Source organism: Dermochelys coriacea, chromosome 1 (assembly GCF_009764565.3).
Source record: "Dermochelys coriacea isolate rDerCor1 chromosome 1, rDerCor1.pri.v4, whole genome shotgun sequence".
NCBI classification, from domain to species: Eukaryota; Metazoa; Chordata; order Testudines; family Dermochelyidae; genus Dermochelys; species Dermochelys coriacea.
The window spans coordinates 166,694,814-166,711,866 of NC_050068.2; the positions used below are offsets into that span (position 1 = coordinate 166,694,814).

The 17,053-nt window shown below is 39.6% G+C and overlaps 1 protein-coding gene across 3 annotated transcripts in view; it reads left to right on the forward strand.

Annotated features, from left to right (window-relative positions):
• GRIK1 (glutamate ionotropic receptor kainate type subunit 1) overlaps positions 1-17,053 on the forward strand; it is a 227,820-nt gene that overhangs the window by 141,592 nt on the left and 69,175 nt on the right. For all 3 annotated transcript variants that reach the window (XM_043508822.1, XM_043508817.1, XM_038415686.2), the window contains exons 5-7: positions 1,466-1,519; positions 3,858-4,031; positions 8,643-8,786. In XM_043508822.1, coding sequence (XP_043364757.1) covers positions 1,466-1,519; positions 3,858-4,031; positions 8,643-8,786 — 372 coding nt within the window. The remainder of the gene's footprint in view (positions 1-1,465; positions 1,520-3,857; positions 4,032-8,642; positions 8,787-17,053) is intronic.

Sequence of the window (17,053 nt, forward strand, 5' to 3'; positions counted from 1 at the left end):
GTTTGAGACTTTGCCTGTTAAAACATGATATTAAATGTTCAGAAGGTTCTCCAACCCAGACCTGTGTTTTTGCACTTGAAACACAAGTAAGGAAATACAAGGAAGAATTTATTATGTGCATTTGTACCTCAAATGCAGCAGTGGAAAGAATATTTTCCTTTTACAAACAGATTTGGAGAGATTGTAGAAACCTCCTAAATATTGATTCTGTTAAGGCTGAACTTCAAATTAAAATTAATTTAACTTGTACATGTTAAGAGTTTTGTGAATTGATTAAAAAAAACCAAAGATGTATTGAAATGTACTAAAACTAATAAGTACCATTTTAAACATTAAATTGAAGTTTATGGTGATTGCATTGTCCAGCTGGGGGCAGTAGAAATGTACACTTGAGAGAAAAAACATGTGATATGTTAAGGGAAATGGTGTTTCCCTAAAGAGTCTCTTAAAATAAAGACAGGTTTCAGAGTAGCAGCCGTGTTAGTCTGTATTCGCAAAAAGAAAAGGAGTACTTGTGGCACCTTAGAGACTAACACATTTATTAGAGCATAAGCTTTCGTGAGCTACAGACGATGAAGTGAGCTGTAGCTCACGAAAGCTTACGCTCTAATAAATGTGTTAGTCTCTAAAGTGCCACAAGTTCTCCTTTTTTTAAAAAATAAAGGGTTGTCCCTTATTTTTCATGTCGTTTTCCCTTATTTCCATCTAACAAAGGTGGTCACCCTCTAATGTACCCTAACCAGTTGACCAATTTAATCACATGGGCAGAAAAAGAATTCCTTCCTCAACTCACAAAGGTAATCAGCTTGTGTTTAAACAAAGCTTAATTACCACTGAAACACTGTCTCTGTTTGATTAGCTTCAGACTGTATTAGCACTTGGAGAGTTACTCCAGATCCTTTATTTTTTTTTTTTTTTTGCATTATTTGTTTTGGTGACCTCCTGCAGAATTGAATGCAAGTTGACTGTGTGTTATTTAAAGAATCATTTCTTCTTGTGTCTGTCAAGTTTACTGCCATACACATTCACTAAGTGTCTTTTTCTCCCATTCTAAGGACTGTCAAATCAGTATTTTCTCCCCTTCATTTAGTATGCCTCAATCACATTCCCTCCGAAGCATCTCCATTCCAGACTAAGCAGCAGCACACTTCTTTTAACACCACCCCCACATTCCAAATATCAAGCCTATTTTCCCTTCCCTAAACTTTTTCAATCTTTGTTCTCTTTCTTGAGGAGAGGTAATGAAAATCTTTAGTTTTAATCAAAAATCACATGTTGCTTCTTAAGAAAAGTGCAGTTTTCATTGTAGTCAATGTAAACTGCATTCTATAGTTCCAAGTTGATCCTGTGCTCTTCAAAAGACAGTGAAATAACCTTAATCACTGAAAGCCCCTACTACAAGGTCAACGCAGGCTATTTCTTATTTAGAACATCAGTTTCACCCTTTGACTTTCTTTTTCAACAGATTCTTTCCATGGGAATGATGACCGAATATTATCACTACTTTTTTACAACACTGGTAAGAAATACTGAGAGTTTTGCTAATAACATTGTTTCTCCTATTTCAGTGAAGACAGCTGAAATCTTGCATCTCCCTCTAAGTTTTGAGTGTCGCTATTACAGATGAAAAACACAAGAAAGTTACTAAGTATTATTATTACTGCAGGAGCCACTATTTTGTGGTGGAGATGTCCTGAAGAATCTGTCAAAATTGGCAGCACTGGCCAACACTTTCCCCCACTAATTCTTACTGTTCTCCATAAAAATAATTAAAATGAAATGCCCATTAATAAAATCACATTTGAGGAAGTGCTGTGGTAAGAGATGAGTCCAAATAATTAAGTTCAGATTTGGCAGAGGAGGGGGGTGTTGGGATAGGGTTTTGCGTTAGCCCTACAGAAATGGGCCTGAGATCAGAAATTCAAGTTTGGAGCAAATCCAAACTTCCCCATTTGGGGTTGAGTTGCTATGTTCTAGATTTCAAAGTAGCAGCCATGTTAGTCTGTATCCGTAAAAAGAAAAGGAGTACTTGTGGCACCTTAGAGACTAACACATTTATTAGAGCATAAGCTTTTGTGAAGTGAGCTGTAGCTCACGAAAGCTTATGCTCTAATAAATTTGTTAGTCTCTAAGGTGCCACAAGTACTCCATTTCTTTTTATGTTCTAAATGAAGCGCCATCTCTTGTTCTGCACAGTCCGTGTTAAAGCCACAATTCAGCAAAGCCTTTAAGCTCATGCTTAAATCAGTCCTTACTCAGGAAAGAACTTGAGCACCTGCCTGACTTTAAGCGTGTGTTTAAGTCCAACTTAATGGGGGTCAAGCACATGCCAACATACTTTGCTGAATCAGGACCTATAACATTATTCTCTTTCCATTCCCTCTGCTCCGAGTTTGTCATCTGTGCTGCAACTAGAAGATAGTCAAGGTCCTTCAACAGCAGGTCAGCAGCTGTGGTGGATTAGGCTGGTGTGTGCTCTGTGACACCAAGTGTTTGACAAATAAAACTTATGGCTAAAAAAAGTTGTATTTAATAAGGAAACAAAAACATGAAACTACAAGAATGTTTCAGGCTTACAGAAGAAGAGCCCTCATATTTCTTTTATTATATGAATATTTGAATTTTCATTAAATATATCACACATTTATTCTTGAAATCTAAGATTGAGATCCGTTTTCATTTTAAACCGCAGGCAAAGGAGAGAACGCAGATTAGTGGCACACAGCCTACAGTGTTGGGTGCATGTCACTTCCTATGGATAAACTTGGTTATTTCTTTGTATCGCTTAAACATTTATGTTGAAGTGAAATCCGTCCTGACTCTTGAAGTTACTCCATCGGATGCCAAATGCACATCTTTCCCTGAATGTTTAGAACTTCAAACAGGATCTTGAAAAACTTCCCATGCAACTCACCCTAATCCCCCCAAAAATACACACCGCATTTTAAGACTGGATGTGGGCTTCCCTCCTTTGTGAAAGATTAGTAAATTCAACTTTAAAAAGTCAACACTTACCAGACAGTTGGCATGCTACAATATCTGAGGCAGTGCTGTATGTCCCCTACACTCAGAGCAAGAAATCGCTGTGATGTTGTAAATGTTGACACTTTAAGGGTGATAACAATACATAGCCATGACCTGATCATTTGTTGCTTCACTGGTCTGCTGATACCAGCAAGATTTTGTTCTGAAATGCAAACTAGCTCTAGCAAGCACATCTTACATTTTCATTGCAGGACATTAGTTTTGAAAAGTATCATGGAATTATGTCACTTACAATACTCATTCTTTTTGAAACTGAAAACTTCAAGTGTCTAATGCACACGGAGTTACTCTGCACTGGCCTGACACATACATTAGACACACTGACAGCAAGTTACCTGTAGCTGGCAGGGCAGGAGAAAAATGGGGTTCACAAGTCATAAAATTGTATTACTCTCCACATCCGGAATCTTCATTCCCAGGATTGAGAAGTATACTTAATTTTGGACAACCAATTCTTCATGTTGGTTTGTGATAACTGTAACATTATGAGAGGACTGATAAATCAAAACCAGATACTGAAGTGCAGCTTTCTTGTAGAAAAGTGCTGTTGTGGGGAACAGATTTTTATGTTCCAACAAACCAGGTACGAGATTTGTAAAAAAAGCCTATTCACAAATGTTGTCACTATTGTTTGCAGGAGTGCGGAGGGAAGAGATACAATGGAAAAAAATATACTAGCATTTGATTGAAAATGACAAAAAATTGTATAGGCTTCAAGAGTCTTTGATTGTAACTGACAAATAGTTTGCTCTAAAAATAATACAGCATCTTGAAAATGTGTTTTGTTTTTTGTTTTTTAAATGATGATTTAGGATCTATTTGCATTAGATCTGGAACCCTACAGATACAGTGGAGTAAACATGACCGGGTTTCGCCTGCTCAACATTGACAATCCACAGGTTACATCAGTTATTGAAAAGTGGTCGATGGAACGACTGCAGGCACCGCCCAAACCAGAAACTGGCCTCCTGGATGGCATGATGACAGTAAGTGAATAACCACAGCATGGACTTGTGGCAGATGACTACAGAGGCCTTTCCAATTCTATTCCAATCCAAGGATAAACACAGATGTTTTGTTCTTAATTCCCCATATTTATCTGGATCAGTAGAGGGGAAGAAAGCAAGGGACAGCAAAGGAAGACACTTAAGAAACAAAATTAAAGTGTAATTTAGTGTCCAACATCTCCCCAAGCATTATGGGCCCACTACTGCAGCCCTTACTTACATAAATAGTTAATGGGAATATTCACATGAATAGGAATATAGGATAGAATTCAGTGTGCACTGTCGAAAGTTTAACCAAGTTTAAGCAGATGTAGAAGTTTCCCATTTGCTTTTCCACCTACTCCATTTTCCAAATGTTGGAAGAGAATCCACAGAGGTAAAGACGCATTTTTAAATTATTTATTTATTTATTTATTTATTTATTGCTTTCTTGACCACGGTAGTGAATTTGTTCCTTTAATCAATGCTGAAGTTAGCCATGTGACAATCAGTAACACTCACGTGAATAGATGAGTTACAAAGCACTCTGACAAGGTGCTTCGCACTTATCATTTATCTCTCTCTTGTCAAATGCACTTGCAGCAGTCTCATTTCTCTAAGAAAGTTCAAAATTTGATTAATATAAGAGGAGATAAAAACTTCCAGAGAGGTATAGTATTAGTAATCTGCAAGGAAAGATACTGTATGTGTAGGCAGGTAATAGCATTTTTAAATTGGAAAAGTGCCTTCTTTCTCCATTCCGATCATCTACAGAAACACTCTGGCTTTGAAGATGTAATTTAGAGATAAGTGAAAGGTATCATGTTGTTGGAAATGGGAGCAGGGGGAATGTTCCCCTTCAAAGGATCAAAAGAAAAAATAAAAACAATTGAATTGATTAAGTCTGATGAACATGGTTCTGGATTTTGGCATTGTTTTCCAACATCTGATAACATTCTTAACATGAATTGAATGATGTGGGATGCAGTATGGAACCAGACTTTATTACAAAATGTTTCCTGGTGTAATTTTGAAACACACTAATCATTACAGAGAATTTCCCAGATCATCTATCTTCAGCAAAATTTTTAAAAAATTCTTTGATAGTGTCCTTACAGCAATATACAAGATGGAGTAGATAGTGTCTCTGCCCCTAGGAATTTACAATGTAAGGCCCCAGTCCTGCAATAGGATACGTGCAGGCAGAGCCATTCACCCACACAGATCTGATTTCAGGATTGGGGTCTAAGACAGAGTTTAGATCTCTTCTTTTATTAGGCAGAACCTTCCTTTTCCATATGTCCAAATTTGCTCAGATGTCTTGAGACAATATAATCAGACAAGGTTACTAATCAGCTGTGCTTACTTTAAACATTCATAGCAAGTTCACTTATTTAGTTAGGTAGAGACCTACAATACTGCGGTAAGAAAGGAAAGACAACTATCATGCAGCAATGACGGCCCAACCCTGTCTTCCAGCACCACCTGCAATGTGTGCCAACGAGCCTGTGACTCAAGGATGGGATTCCTCAGTCACCTCCAAGGACTCATGGAACATATAACCTGTGAAAGAGATCATCCTCAGCCTCAAGGGATTGCCAATGACTGCTGTAATTCATTAGACAGTGAGGAGATGACAAGTTACACATTATCAGGAGAATGATTAAACTTTCTAATATTAATGCAAGATTTGTCCCTTCTAGTTCACAAAATGGCATTTGCATGATGTGGGGAAAATGGAAAGATGCTCACAATGAGATACCTGGATCTCTGTGCAATCATCTAAATAAAATATTAAAATAAAAAATAATGAGAAATTCAAAGGCTGAATCTCTGCCCCTGATTTATCCTATTTTGCCTAACTATTGTAGAAGAGGTAGGATGCTATCATTTTTTTGTAGAAAAACCCATATTAAGGGCAAAAGTTACATGGAAACACTGGAATGGCTTTAACTACACAGATGCTTTGAGATCTTTCTGGGAAATGCATAGATCTCAGGCTAGCCAACTAGAAGTGTCTGTATATACTCATGTTTGTTGTTGTGAATGCAGAGTAGCCTTTTTTTTTAATGTAATGTTTTCTACAAAATATCAGCTCATTCTAGTCCACATTGACTAGCAGCTGGCAAAATGTTTTTGTGATGATCACAATCATTTTTGTACTGTGAAACCTGGATAAAACTGTCACTTTTTGATTAGTGTCCATGAGATCATAGCCATGTCTCTAACACCCAAGCAATGCACATCCCTGATTTGGTTTTTATGACTTTTCCATGTGGTTGTATTTTTAAATGAATGGCAGGCAGCTCACAGGACTACTAAGTTAATTTGTCAAACCAGAGAACAGGTTTAGCCGGGCAGCAGTTGAAGCTTGCACTACCCTGGTAGGATAGCCCTGGCTACTAGTGGTGAGAAAGCAGTCGCAGTCTCAATGCCAACACAAAGTTTGGCCTTTTCATTGAAAAAATTAAAAATTGAAGAAGAACAAACCAACTTATTTCACATAGGCCATCAACTACCATCAGAGGGTGATGATTGTAACACTGGACCAGATTCTTACCAACAATCCATTGCCATATTTTACCAACCCTCACAGCAGTACGGCCTTTCCCACTCAAATTGCATTTCCAGGAATGTACCTGGGGTGATTATTGGGATTATGTCACAATCTGCCACTTGGTTGCTCCAGTAGATAAGTAGTAGCTCTATATCTGGCACAGCATACATCTCCCAGAGCACTTGGGCAGCTAGGCAGAGCCATTCTCCACTCTCTCCTGACCACGTGCACAATGCGGGAGATGTCGTGATCCCACAGAGATTTCTGTTCCCCTTGCACAGCTACCCCAGAATTGGGGGCCCATGCAGTGAAGCAAGGTGCCCTCTCATTCCTCAGTAAAGCCACATGATTGAGCATTAAATAGAGAAATGAACAAAGGATCAGAGGGGAAGTAGAGTCAGAGAGGTAAAGTGACTGGCTCAATGTCACACAGCAAGATGGATGAATATTAACAGTTATAAAGCAGTGAATTTTGATCAACCATTTCCAGCTTCATACCCAACAGTACCAACACAGACAATGCTGCCATTCGCAAACGATATATGAATCTTATTTTGAAGTAATGGTACAGTCTGACCATTATAGTGATGAAAACTGAGATCTGCTGTGAAGCATTTCCACCAGAAATCCTCAAACTGTCTAGGCCCAATTCATCCTGAGTGTAACTCCAGTGAAATAGAGTCAAACACTAGATGAATTTGCCCTAGTCAGCCTTATTTCAAGCCTGATCCAAAGTTTATTGAAGTTAATGAGAGTCTTTCCCTTGACTTCATGGGGCTTTGGATTAGGATCTTGGTCAACAGGATCTGTTTGGAACTTTTAAAGACGCTTGGCCCACAGTACAGCTATTGTCTCCTGCAGTGCATCTCGCCATTTATAACATTTTTGATTGTGGGAGCTTTGTTTTGTGCAGAGCCTGACCAGGGGTGTCAGGAGTGATTCCTTGTCTGCAGTATATTAAGATTAGCAAGTACATTCAGATCACATTTCATTGCCAGCAAAAGCCTTCAGTGCTGAAAAGACTTATGCCATTGTAATTTACTTAGGTAAATGAAACAGACAAGAATCAGATCTGTTAATTTCCCAAAGGAACACCAGGGAAAAAGAATAAAAAATGGTTTAGCTATGTAGTTAATATAAAGGAGTCCAGTTTCTCATCTGCAAAGTCATTAGTTTTTTCTTAGGCCCAAATTTACTTCTGAATTAGTCAGTATTTTTATAATAAATAATGTAGCATATTAATGAATTAATGCTGACAACATCCCCGTGAGATGAGTAAAAATTATTCCCCTTTTATATAAAGGGATCACTGAGGCCGAGAGTAAGGGTGGGATTTTCAAAAACTCCTCAGTGACACAAGTCCCATTGACATGCAGTAACACTTCAGGTAAAGTTTTCAAAAGTGCCAAAGTCCCATTTTCAAAAGTGACTAAACACTTAAGCTCCTAAATCCTATAGACTTTTAATGAGACTTAAGAGCCTAAAAGCCTAAGTGCCTAAAGGACAGATTTTAAAGGTATTTAGGCACCTGAAAATAGAGAAGTAACTATTGGGATTGATTGCACTTTTGAAAATCTCACTAGGCAAGTCTCTGCATCTTTAGGCACCCAAATACCTTTAAAGATCAGACTTTAAGGCACTTCTGAATATGAGACTGAGGCTCCTAAATCACTTAGTCTTTTCAAAATCTTGCCTGATGCACTTGTGAAAATTCCACCCCAAATGACTTCCCCGGTATCACACAGGAAATCTACAGCAGAGATGGGAATAAAATGTGAATCTCTTTATTCCCGGGCCTTAACCACTAGACCACTCTTCCTTTCTCTTCCATCTGATTGTTAAATATTTTGCTCAGCAATTCCTGGTAGCACAAATTAACACAAGGCATAAGAAACAAGGCCTGTCTCTTGTTTTAACTTTGGACTCACATGAGAGTCGCAGAAAAGAAGTAGCCTAATCTCTCATGAGTAGAATAGGATGTTCGTTCTGAGATGACAAAAGGGGAGGGGGAAGAAAGATGTAAATTAAAGAACCCCCTTCTGTTTTTCATGCAGACTGAAGCAGCTCTGATGTATGATGCTGTTTACATGGTAGCAGTGGCCTCCCAGCGTGCCTCCCAAATGACTGTCAGCTCCCTGCAGTGCCACAGACACAAGCCATGGCGTTTTGGACCCAGATTTATGAATCTGATAAAAGAGGCAAGTGTACACCATCTGCTTACAGCCAGCATAATCCTCTGTTTGTTCTTTATTGCACTGGATGCCACTATGGAACATATTGTATGTTCTGATTTCTATTGTTAGAATATCCATTTCTATCTTGTTTTCCTCCTTTAGGAGCTTTGGTTTACAAACACAAGGCTGCTGCCTGCATTTCAATGACAACTTTATCCCATCTCAAAAATTTAGCAAGAAACTGCAGGCACGATCAAGTTTCCCATGCGACTTCCTGTGTTTTTTTTCTTGATTTATATTTATTATGGAGTTGGGGTACTCATCATTCACTAAATTGTGCTAGGCAGTAATCAAATTATGGAAGAACCACCTCCTACCATTGTAGAAACTGGGGTGAACCTTTGTAAGCCGATTCCATAGCACTGCACTTGTTTGACTGCCGTTGTCAGGCTGATTCCCCACTTATCAAGTGGGTGAAGTGCTTCTACTCTCTCAAAAATTTATTTTACATTATTGAATTTGTCCTAAATATAAAGGGAAGGATAACCACCTTTCTGTCCACAGTGCTATAAAATCTCTCCTGGCCGGAGGCAAAACCCTTTCACCTGTAAAGGGTTAAGAAGCTAAGATAACCTCGCTGGTACCTGACCAAAATGACCAGTGAGGAGACAAGATTCTTTCAAAGCTGGAGGTGGGGGGGAACAAAGGCTCTGTCTGTCTGTGTGATGCTTTTGCTGGGGCCAGGTCAGGAATGCTCTTCAGAACTTCTGTTAAGTTAGTAAGTAATCTAGCTAGAAATGCATTAGATTTCCTTTTGTTTAAATGGCTGGTAAATAAGCTGTGCTGAATGGAATGTATATTCCTGTTTGTGTGTCTTTTTGTAACTTAAGGTTTTGCCTATGTTTTGAATCTGATTACCCTGTAAGGTATTTACCATCCTGATTTTACAGAGGTGATTCTTTTACTTTTTCTTTAATTAAAATTCTTCTTTTAAGATCCTGATTGCTTTTTTCATTGTTCTTAAGATCCAAGGGTTTGGGTCTGTGTTCATCCATGCAAATTGGTGAGGATTTTTATCAAGCCTTCCCCAGAAAAGGGGTTGTAGGGCTTGGAGGGATATTTTGGGGGGGAAGACGTCTCCAACAGGCTCTTTCCCTGTTCTTTGTTTAACACGCTTGGTAGTGGCAGCATAGGGTTCAAGGACAAGGCAAAGTGTGTACCTTGAGGAAGTTTTTAACCTAAACTGGTCAGAATAAGCTTTGAGGTCTTTCATGCAGGTCCCCACAGCTGTACCCTAGAGTTCAGAGTGGGGAAGGAACCTTGACAGAATCTCATTTGTAAAAATCAGAATTCTTTTTCCTGCAAAGGAAAGATTGCATGGAGGCAGTAGTCAGAAGTGGTTGTTCATTCCTTTTCCCCGCATCCCACATTTGGAGCCTATTTCTGCCTTCATTCAGAGAGCTGTAATTCTTATCAAAGCTATACCCATGTTTCACTTGTGTAAGTGGAACAGAACTGGCTGGCTGAGGGATACAATATACAGTAGCTGGCATAATATAGTATGTTACTGAGATCAAGAATCTCTCTGGAAGCAAGTTGCAGCCAGAACATGAAGGTACATAGACAAGATACAGGCAGCTTCTCAGAATCTTTGAGGGCTCTCTCCTTCAAGGATTGTCATACGTAGGTCCCTACCTATCATTTGATAATGCAGCTACACAGGTTCCCAAAGCATTGGTTCTTCTGCTCTTTTGCTGTACTGACAAACATTTTACCTTCCTGCCCTCTTTTTCTTGCCTATTTTTTCCTATGTTTTCCCCACAAGAGAAGTTCTGTAGATTTTCTGTACCTCCCTCCAAACTTCTGCCTTTAAAAGGGATAAATTAAGGTCCAGAGCAACCCTGCCCCAGGGACTGTATTTAAAAAATTTGATGGGGAAGGGGTGAGGATACTGCCATGAGCTTTACTCACAGTGCAAGAGGAGAGGAGGCATGCAGCGCCTTTTGAACTGCATAGGTCTCCCCAGGAGGGGAACTGTAGTATAAGGGGTGTACAGTAGCAGAAAGAAGCCCACACTACGTTTAGTGACCCAAAGAGCTTGCAGGAGGCAGTGGATGCCCTGCAGTATTTGGAAGTTCCATTGAGCAAAGTGCCTCACTCCAGGGGGGTTTAAAACTGCTGCATGGCAGATCCTCTCCTGCGGGGACTGTAAGAGAGGAGAGCAGAAGGTGAGACTGTGAGGCTGTTGTAGGGGGCAGCCTGTGGCAGTAAAGGCCATAATACTTGTGAGATCAGGGAAGTCTTACAGGTGGAGCAGGCAGCCCTGCAGAGCTTTGAAACCCTACATCAGCTCCCTGCTCATGCTCTACTCTTCCCACAGCTATTCATGACAGAAAACTAGCTCCAAGAAAAATGTCTGTAGCAAATGTGATCTCCCTCTCCCACATATTCACTTGAAGAAAGTAGGAGCTTCTGTTAAGACACTGTTGATCTCAATCTAGGCTTGTCTACACAGTAAGGTATGCATTCTTCTGGGGTGTGATTTCTAAACAGTACGAATGTGTTGCACATTAATTGGTCTGTGTAGACCCTGCTGGTGCACACTAACGGATCCCTAGTGTGCTTTAATGTAGTACTGTTTCAAATAGCACTATGCTAAAGTGCACCAGCAGGATACATGGACCAATTAATGCAGAACACATTTGCACAGTTTAAAAATCACATACTCATAGAGTGCATCACCCCACCATGTAGACAAGCCCTAAGCGTCTAAGTCAGGCCTAAGAGTTGCTTCAACCATCACTCTTCCCATCCTCACAAACCTCATCTTAGGCTATATCTACACTACTGAGCCTACCTCAACAGAGCCCCCTAATGTAGATCCAGCATATGCCAACAGGAGTTGTTCTGCCAGTGTAACACCACCACTTCTCCAAATGACATTAGCTATGCCAACAGAAACACTCTGTCAGCTGTGTCTACTCTGGGGGTTGGGTGGTGGTGGGGGGACTGGCAGCATAGCCATGCCAAAGTAAGTTTTAAGTGTAAATCAGTTCCTTAGCCTCCATAGCCCTTCTAATTCATTTGTCTCTGAAGTGTTTCTGGGCTTGTTGTCCCGCACTCCCACTGGGTGGAAGTTTGCATGCAGAGGATATTATACCTTAAATTCAAATAAGGTAGTAGTTATAGTCTGATTTTGTGGTACATTTTTACAGTGGAACTGAAAAGTGACTTTGTAATCAATTAATTCTGTTTCATAATTCAATGATGCTCTGCTGCACACATTGGAGGACTTTTAGCACATAGTATAAATAGCGTGGATCATAAGCTTCGAAAACATCTTAAAACTTTGACCAAAAGCAGTGGAAGTCTCTCAGCAGATCCAGTTCAGGGTTTAATATGTTAAGCAATTCTATGGTCACATTTATCATGGAGAGCTGGCTTCTTGCAGGGAATGAGATATGTGAGTTAATTACTGATAGTTTCATGGATAATTTCTTTTAATGGTCAGTAAAACACTGATTTACGCACTTCAAGTCTCTTATCTTCATGTTTTCTGTGCTAGCCAAAAAGTACATTATTAAAATGAATTGATAAGAACTAAGGCAGGAATCAATTTCACAAAGGAGGACACAACAGGTGTTTAAAATTAAATTGTAAATACACGAGGACCTCACTAATTCATGTGAAGAACTAGGAGGCACAGCCAGGATAGGGGAATTGTTCAAATTAGAAAGCAAGCCAAATCACAGTAAAAAAAAGTCAAGTAGTTGCATAACAGTTGTGTCCATTTTATTTTCCTAAGTGCAGTTTAGTTTTAATTGTTGATTATTTGTATAGTACCAACAGTCTGAACAATTTTATAGACAGGTATGAAGACAAGATACCTGTCCTGCAATTGAGGTAGAGGATGTACAGACAAAGGTGGAAAACAACAAGTTCTATGGTTGGCGAAGTTTAGCATACACCTTGGTAGTGCCATGTCTTTATTTGGATTTTGCTTTTAGACACAGTAAAGATTTTCAGTAATTTAATTTGTTCTGACATATCAGTGGAGAGAATAAAGGTGGAAATCCTCTGACCTGTAGAGCACCTGGGCTTCTGCTTATCTCAGCAGCTGGGCAAATTAAAAAATTTTCAGTCTATCAATATTCTGTTGGAAATCAGAGTTCGAGCCACATCTTCTCCTCAGATGTTCATGAATGGATTTCCTCATGAGTTGCATATCTGAGGACAGAATTTGGCCCCTTATTTATGTTAATCTGAATATATGCCTGTCTAAAAAGCCAAAAGCCGTGAGTGAGCATGAATTACTGTGTTAATATGACAAGGAGTCCGGTGGCACCTTAAAGACTAACAGATTTATTTGGGCATAAGCTTTCGTGGGTAAAAAAACACTTCTTCAGATGCATGGAGTGAAAATTACCGATGCAGGCATTATATACTGACACATGAAGAGAAGGGAGTTACCTCACAAGTGGAGAACCAGTGTTGACAGGGCCAATTCGATTAGGGTGAATGTAGTCCACTCCCAATAATTGATGAGGAGGTGTCAATTCCAGGAGAGGCAAAGCTGCTTTTGTAATGAACCAGCCACTCCCAGTCCCTATTCAAGCCCAAATTAATGGTGTTAAATTTGCAAATGAATTTTAGTTCTTCAGTTTCTCTTTGAAGTCTGTTTCTGAAGTTTTTTTGTTCAAGTATGGCTACTTCTTGTTCAAGTATAGCTATATCTACCCCATATCTATTCTAGTGACACCATCAGAGGACCCAACATCAGTCACACTATCATGGGCTCATTCACCTACACGTCTACTAATGTTATATATGCCATCATGTGCCAGCAATGCCCCTCTGCCATGTACATTGGCCAAACCGGACAGTCCCTACATAAAAGAATAAATGGACACAAATCGGACATTAGGAATGGTAACATACAAAAGCCAGCAGGAGAACACTTCAATCTTCCTGGACATTCTATAACAGATTTAAAAGCAGCTATACTTGAACAAAAAAACTTCAGAAACAGACTCCACTTGTTAAGAAACAGCAAATCAGTAAAGTATCCTCTTAAGCTAATAAAATCTAAACAGATAAATACAATGGATTTTTCTATCCCTCCCCCCAACACAGTGTGCTCCCTTCTTGCTGAAAACTAGTAAAAGTAAGAGAAAAACCTCTTTATTCCTATGGATGGGGCAGGTGCTGCAAAATATTTTAGTGATCTAAAAATAAAAATAAATAATTCCTTCAGATCCAAAAGTGGAGATTTTTAGAGGCACAAAGTAGGCACCCTAAGATGAGTATTATAATGGCTAGCAACGTTTCTGATGGAAACAGTCACCATGATTTCTATGGAAAAAGTTGCTTAAATTGGAGAGAGAAATTCAGTAATTTTCTGGCATACATAATGTGGCCATTACTTTTGTATCTAGCTCCTAGATATGGTGGTGTGCACATTAGAAAAGCAGAGAGAGAGAGGAGGTGGAGACATTCCAAAGAAGCAGGGCCAGATTAAGGCTGGGGCTTTCGGGGCTGCAGCCCAGGGCCCCAGCTCAAGGGGGCCCCCTGCATAGGGGGCCCCGCAAAAATAAATAACTGGCAGCGATCTCCAGGCTGCCTGCCTGCCATAGCCCCATGTCACTCCTGGAAGCGGCCGGCTGCTAGCATCTCTCCCATGGTTGCCGGCCAATGGGAGCTATAGGGGCGGCGCTTGCAGGCGTGGGCAGCACACAGAGACTTGCTGCCCCCCTTCCCCCAGGGGCTGCAGAGACGTGTCACAAAATCTAATAGCCCTGGGCCCACAGGAGAGTTAATCTGGCCTGCAAAGAAGATTGAGTTAATTTGGTTCCCCTCTTTCTCTCTCTACGTGTTTGACCAACACCACCTTACTTTCCAATTCCTCCCACTCCCAGCTACAGAAGACAGACCTCTCCATGCCCATCCTTATCCAAGCAGGAGACCTTCATGCCCCAGCTTGTCCATATGACCAGCACAAAGTTGTTTCTTGGTTCCACGCCAGGAAATCTCCTCCCACAGAAGACAATGTCTCTCACAAGCCCGCTGCTGTTTTCCAATGCAAGGTAGTGGGAGGAAGGAAGGCAAGTTTCAAGTTTTAGCTCTGAAGGTCCAGAGATCAATCTCTAGATGATAACAAAGAAGAAGTGGCTAATATCCTACATGACATGGGAGGCTGTGACAGTCCTAGCTGTTGTTTGTGTTGCATCTTTTTGAGAGGCTTTAGGAAATCCCTCTTCTACAAATCAGAAACCTCCAAATAAAGATTAAAAGAAATTTGAAGCATTTACACCCTGAACTTTCATTTACCCCATGCTATAACAAGATTTTCCTCAAGGACCATTAGCTAGAAGAAATCTGTGTTTAAGAGCTTTAAATACAAACTCTAGATCAAGGAATAATCTAGTCTGATGGCACTAAATTATTTCAAAAATCATTAGAAAAATCTGTTGAGAATTCTTCTGAACTGAACAATCTCCTTATTTAGACTCAGGACCCTAGAAATCAACAATATAGGTATAATGGGTCACTCCAGAGACTACTAACTTTGATATTATTAATTATTATTATTATTTATTATAGTGTAATTGCATTTATTTCAAGATTCAGGCTCAATAAAGCTGCAATAATTCTTCCCCCAAAATATGCCTCCCTTTGAGAAAAGTCTAGCCCAGACACAATGAATGCCTGCAAGCACAAGACCCTTCTTATCTCTGAGTTTAGAAGAGGGATTTCTTTGATTTTTGGGCTGATTGATTTAAGACAAGTAGGCTGTAACAGTAATAAAGGGTTTTTTCCTCAGACTCCAAAGAAGTCCCTGGACTTCTTTTTGCAGGTATCTTTCTAACCCACCAACAAAGAAAAAGCTCTGGTAGTATTAAGTCCCACTATACTAGTTTCACTTCAGGAAAACCTAGAAGAATTTATTCTAGGTTCTTTCTGGAACCAAAGAAGACTGGTAGATTCCGACTCATCCTACTGTAGATATATGAATAAGGCAGAATTTCACTAAATTCCTAATATACTTACATTGTATAGAATTAAAGGAGGGTAATGTAATGAATGCAAATCATGGGTTTGTGGAAAATAGATCCTGTCAAACTAACTTGATTTTTTTAAAGAGATTATAAGTTTGGTCAATAAAAGTAATCATATTGATGTAATAGACTTTCATAAAGCATTTGACTTGGTACCACACAACATTTTGATAACAAAACTAGAATGATATAAAATTAACATAGCACACATTAAATGGATTAAAAACTGGCTAACTGATAGATCCCAAAATGTAACTGTAAATGGGGAATCATGGTCAAGTGGGTGTGTTTCCAGTGGGATTCCTCAGGGATTGGTTCTTGGCCCTATGCTATTTAACATTTTTATCAAGAAGAAAACATAAAATCACTGATCAAGTTTGCAGGTGACATAAAAATTGGAGGAGTGGTAAATAATGAAGAGAACAGGTCACTGATTCAGAGATATCTGGATGCCTTGATGAAGGGTGCAAGCAAACAATATAGATTCATAGATACTAAGATCAGAAGGGACCATTCTGATCATCTAGTCCGACCTCCTGCACCATGCAGGCCACAGAATCTCACCCACCCACTCCTACGAAAAACCTCACGTATGTCTGAGCTTTTGAAGTCTTCAAATTGTGCTTTAAAGACTTCAAGAAGCAGATAATCCTCCCTCAAGTGACCTGTGCTCCATGCTACGGAAGAAGGAGAAAAAGCTCCAGGGCCTCTTCCAATCTGCCCTGGAGGAAAATTCCTTCCCAACCCCAAATATGGCAATCAGCTATATGTCCATATGCCAATTCCTGAGCATATGGACAAGATTCACCAGCCAAATACTACAGAAAATTCTTTCCTGGGTAACTCAGATCCCATCCATCTAATATCCCATTTTAGGGGACTCGACCTATTTACCCTGAATATTTAAAGATCAATTAATTACCAAAATCACATTATCCCATCATACCATCTCCTCCATAAACTTATCGAGTAGAATCTTAAAGCCAGATAGATCTTTTGCCCCCACTGCTTCCCTTGGAAGGCTATTCCAAAACTTCACTCCTCTGATGGTTAGAAACCTTCATCTAATTTCAAGTCTAAACTTCCTGGTGGCCAGTTTATACCCATTTGTTCTTGTGTCCACATTGGTGCTGAGCTGAAATAATTCCTTTCCCTCTCCTGTATTTATCCCTCTGATATATTTATAGAGAGCAATCATATCTCCCCTCAACCTTCTTTTAGTTAGACTAAACAAGC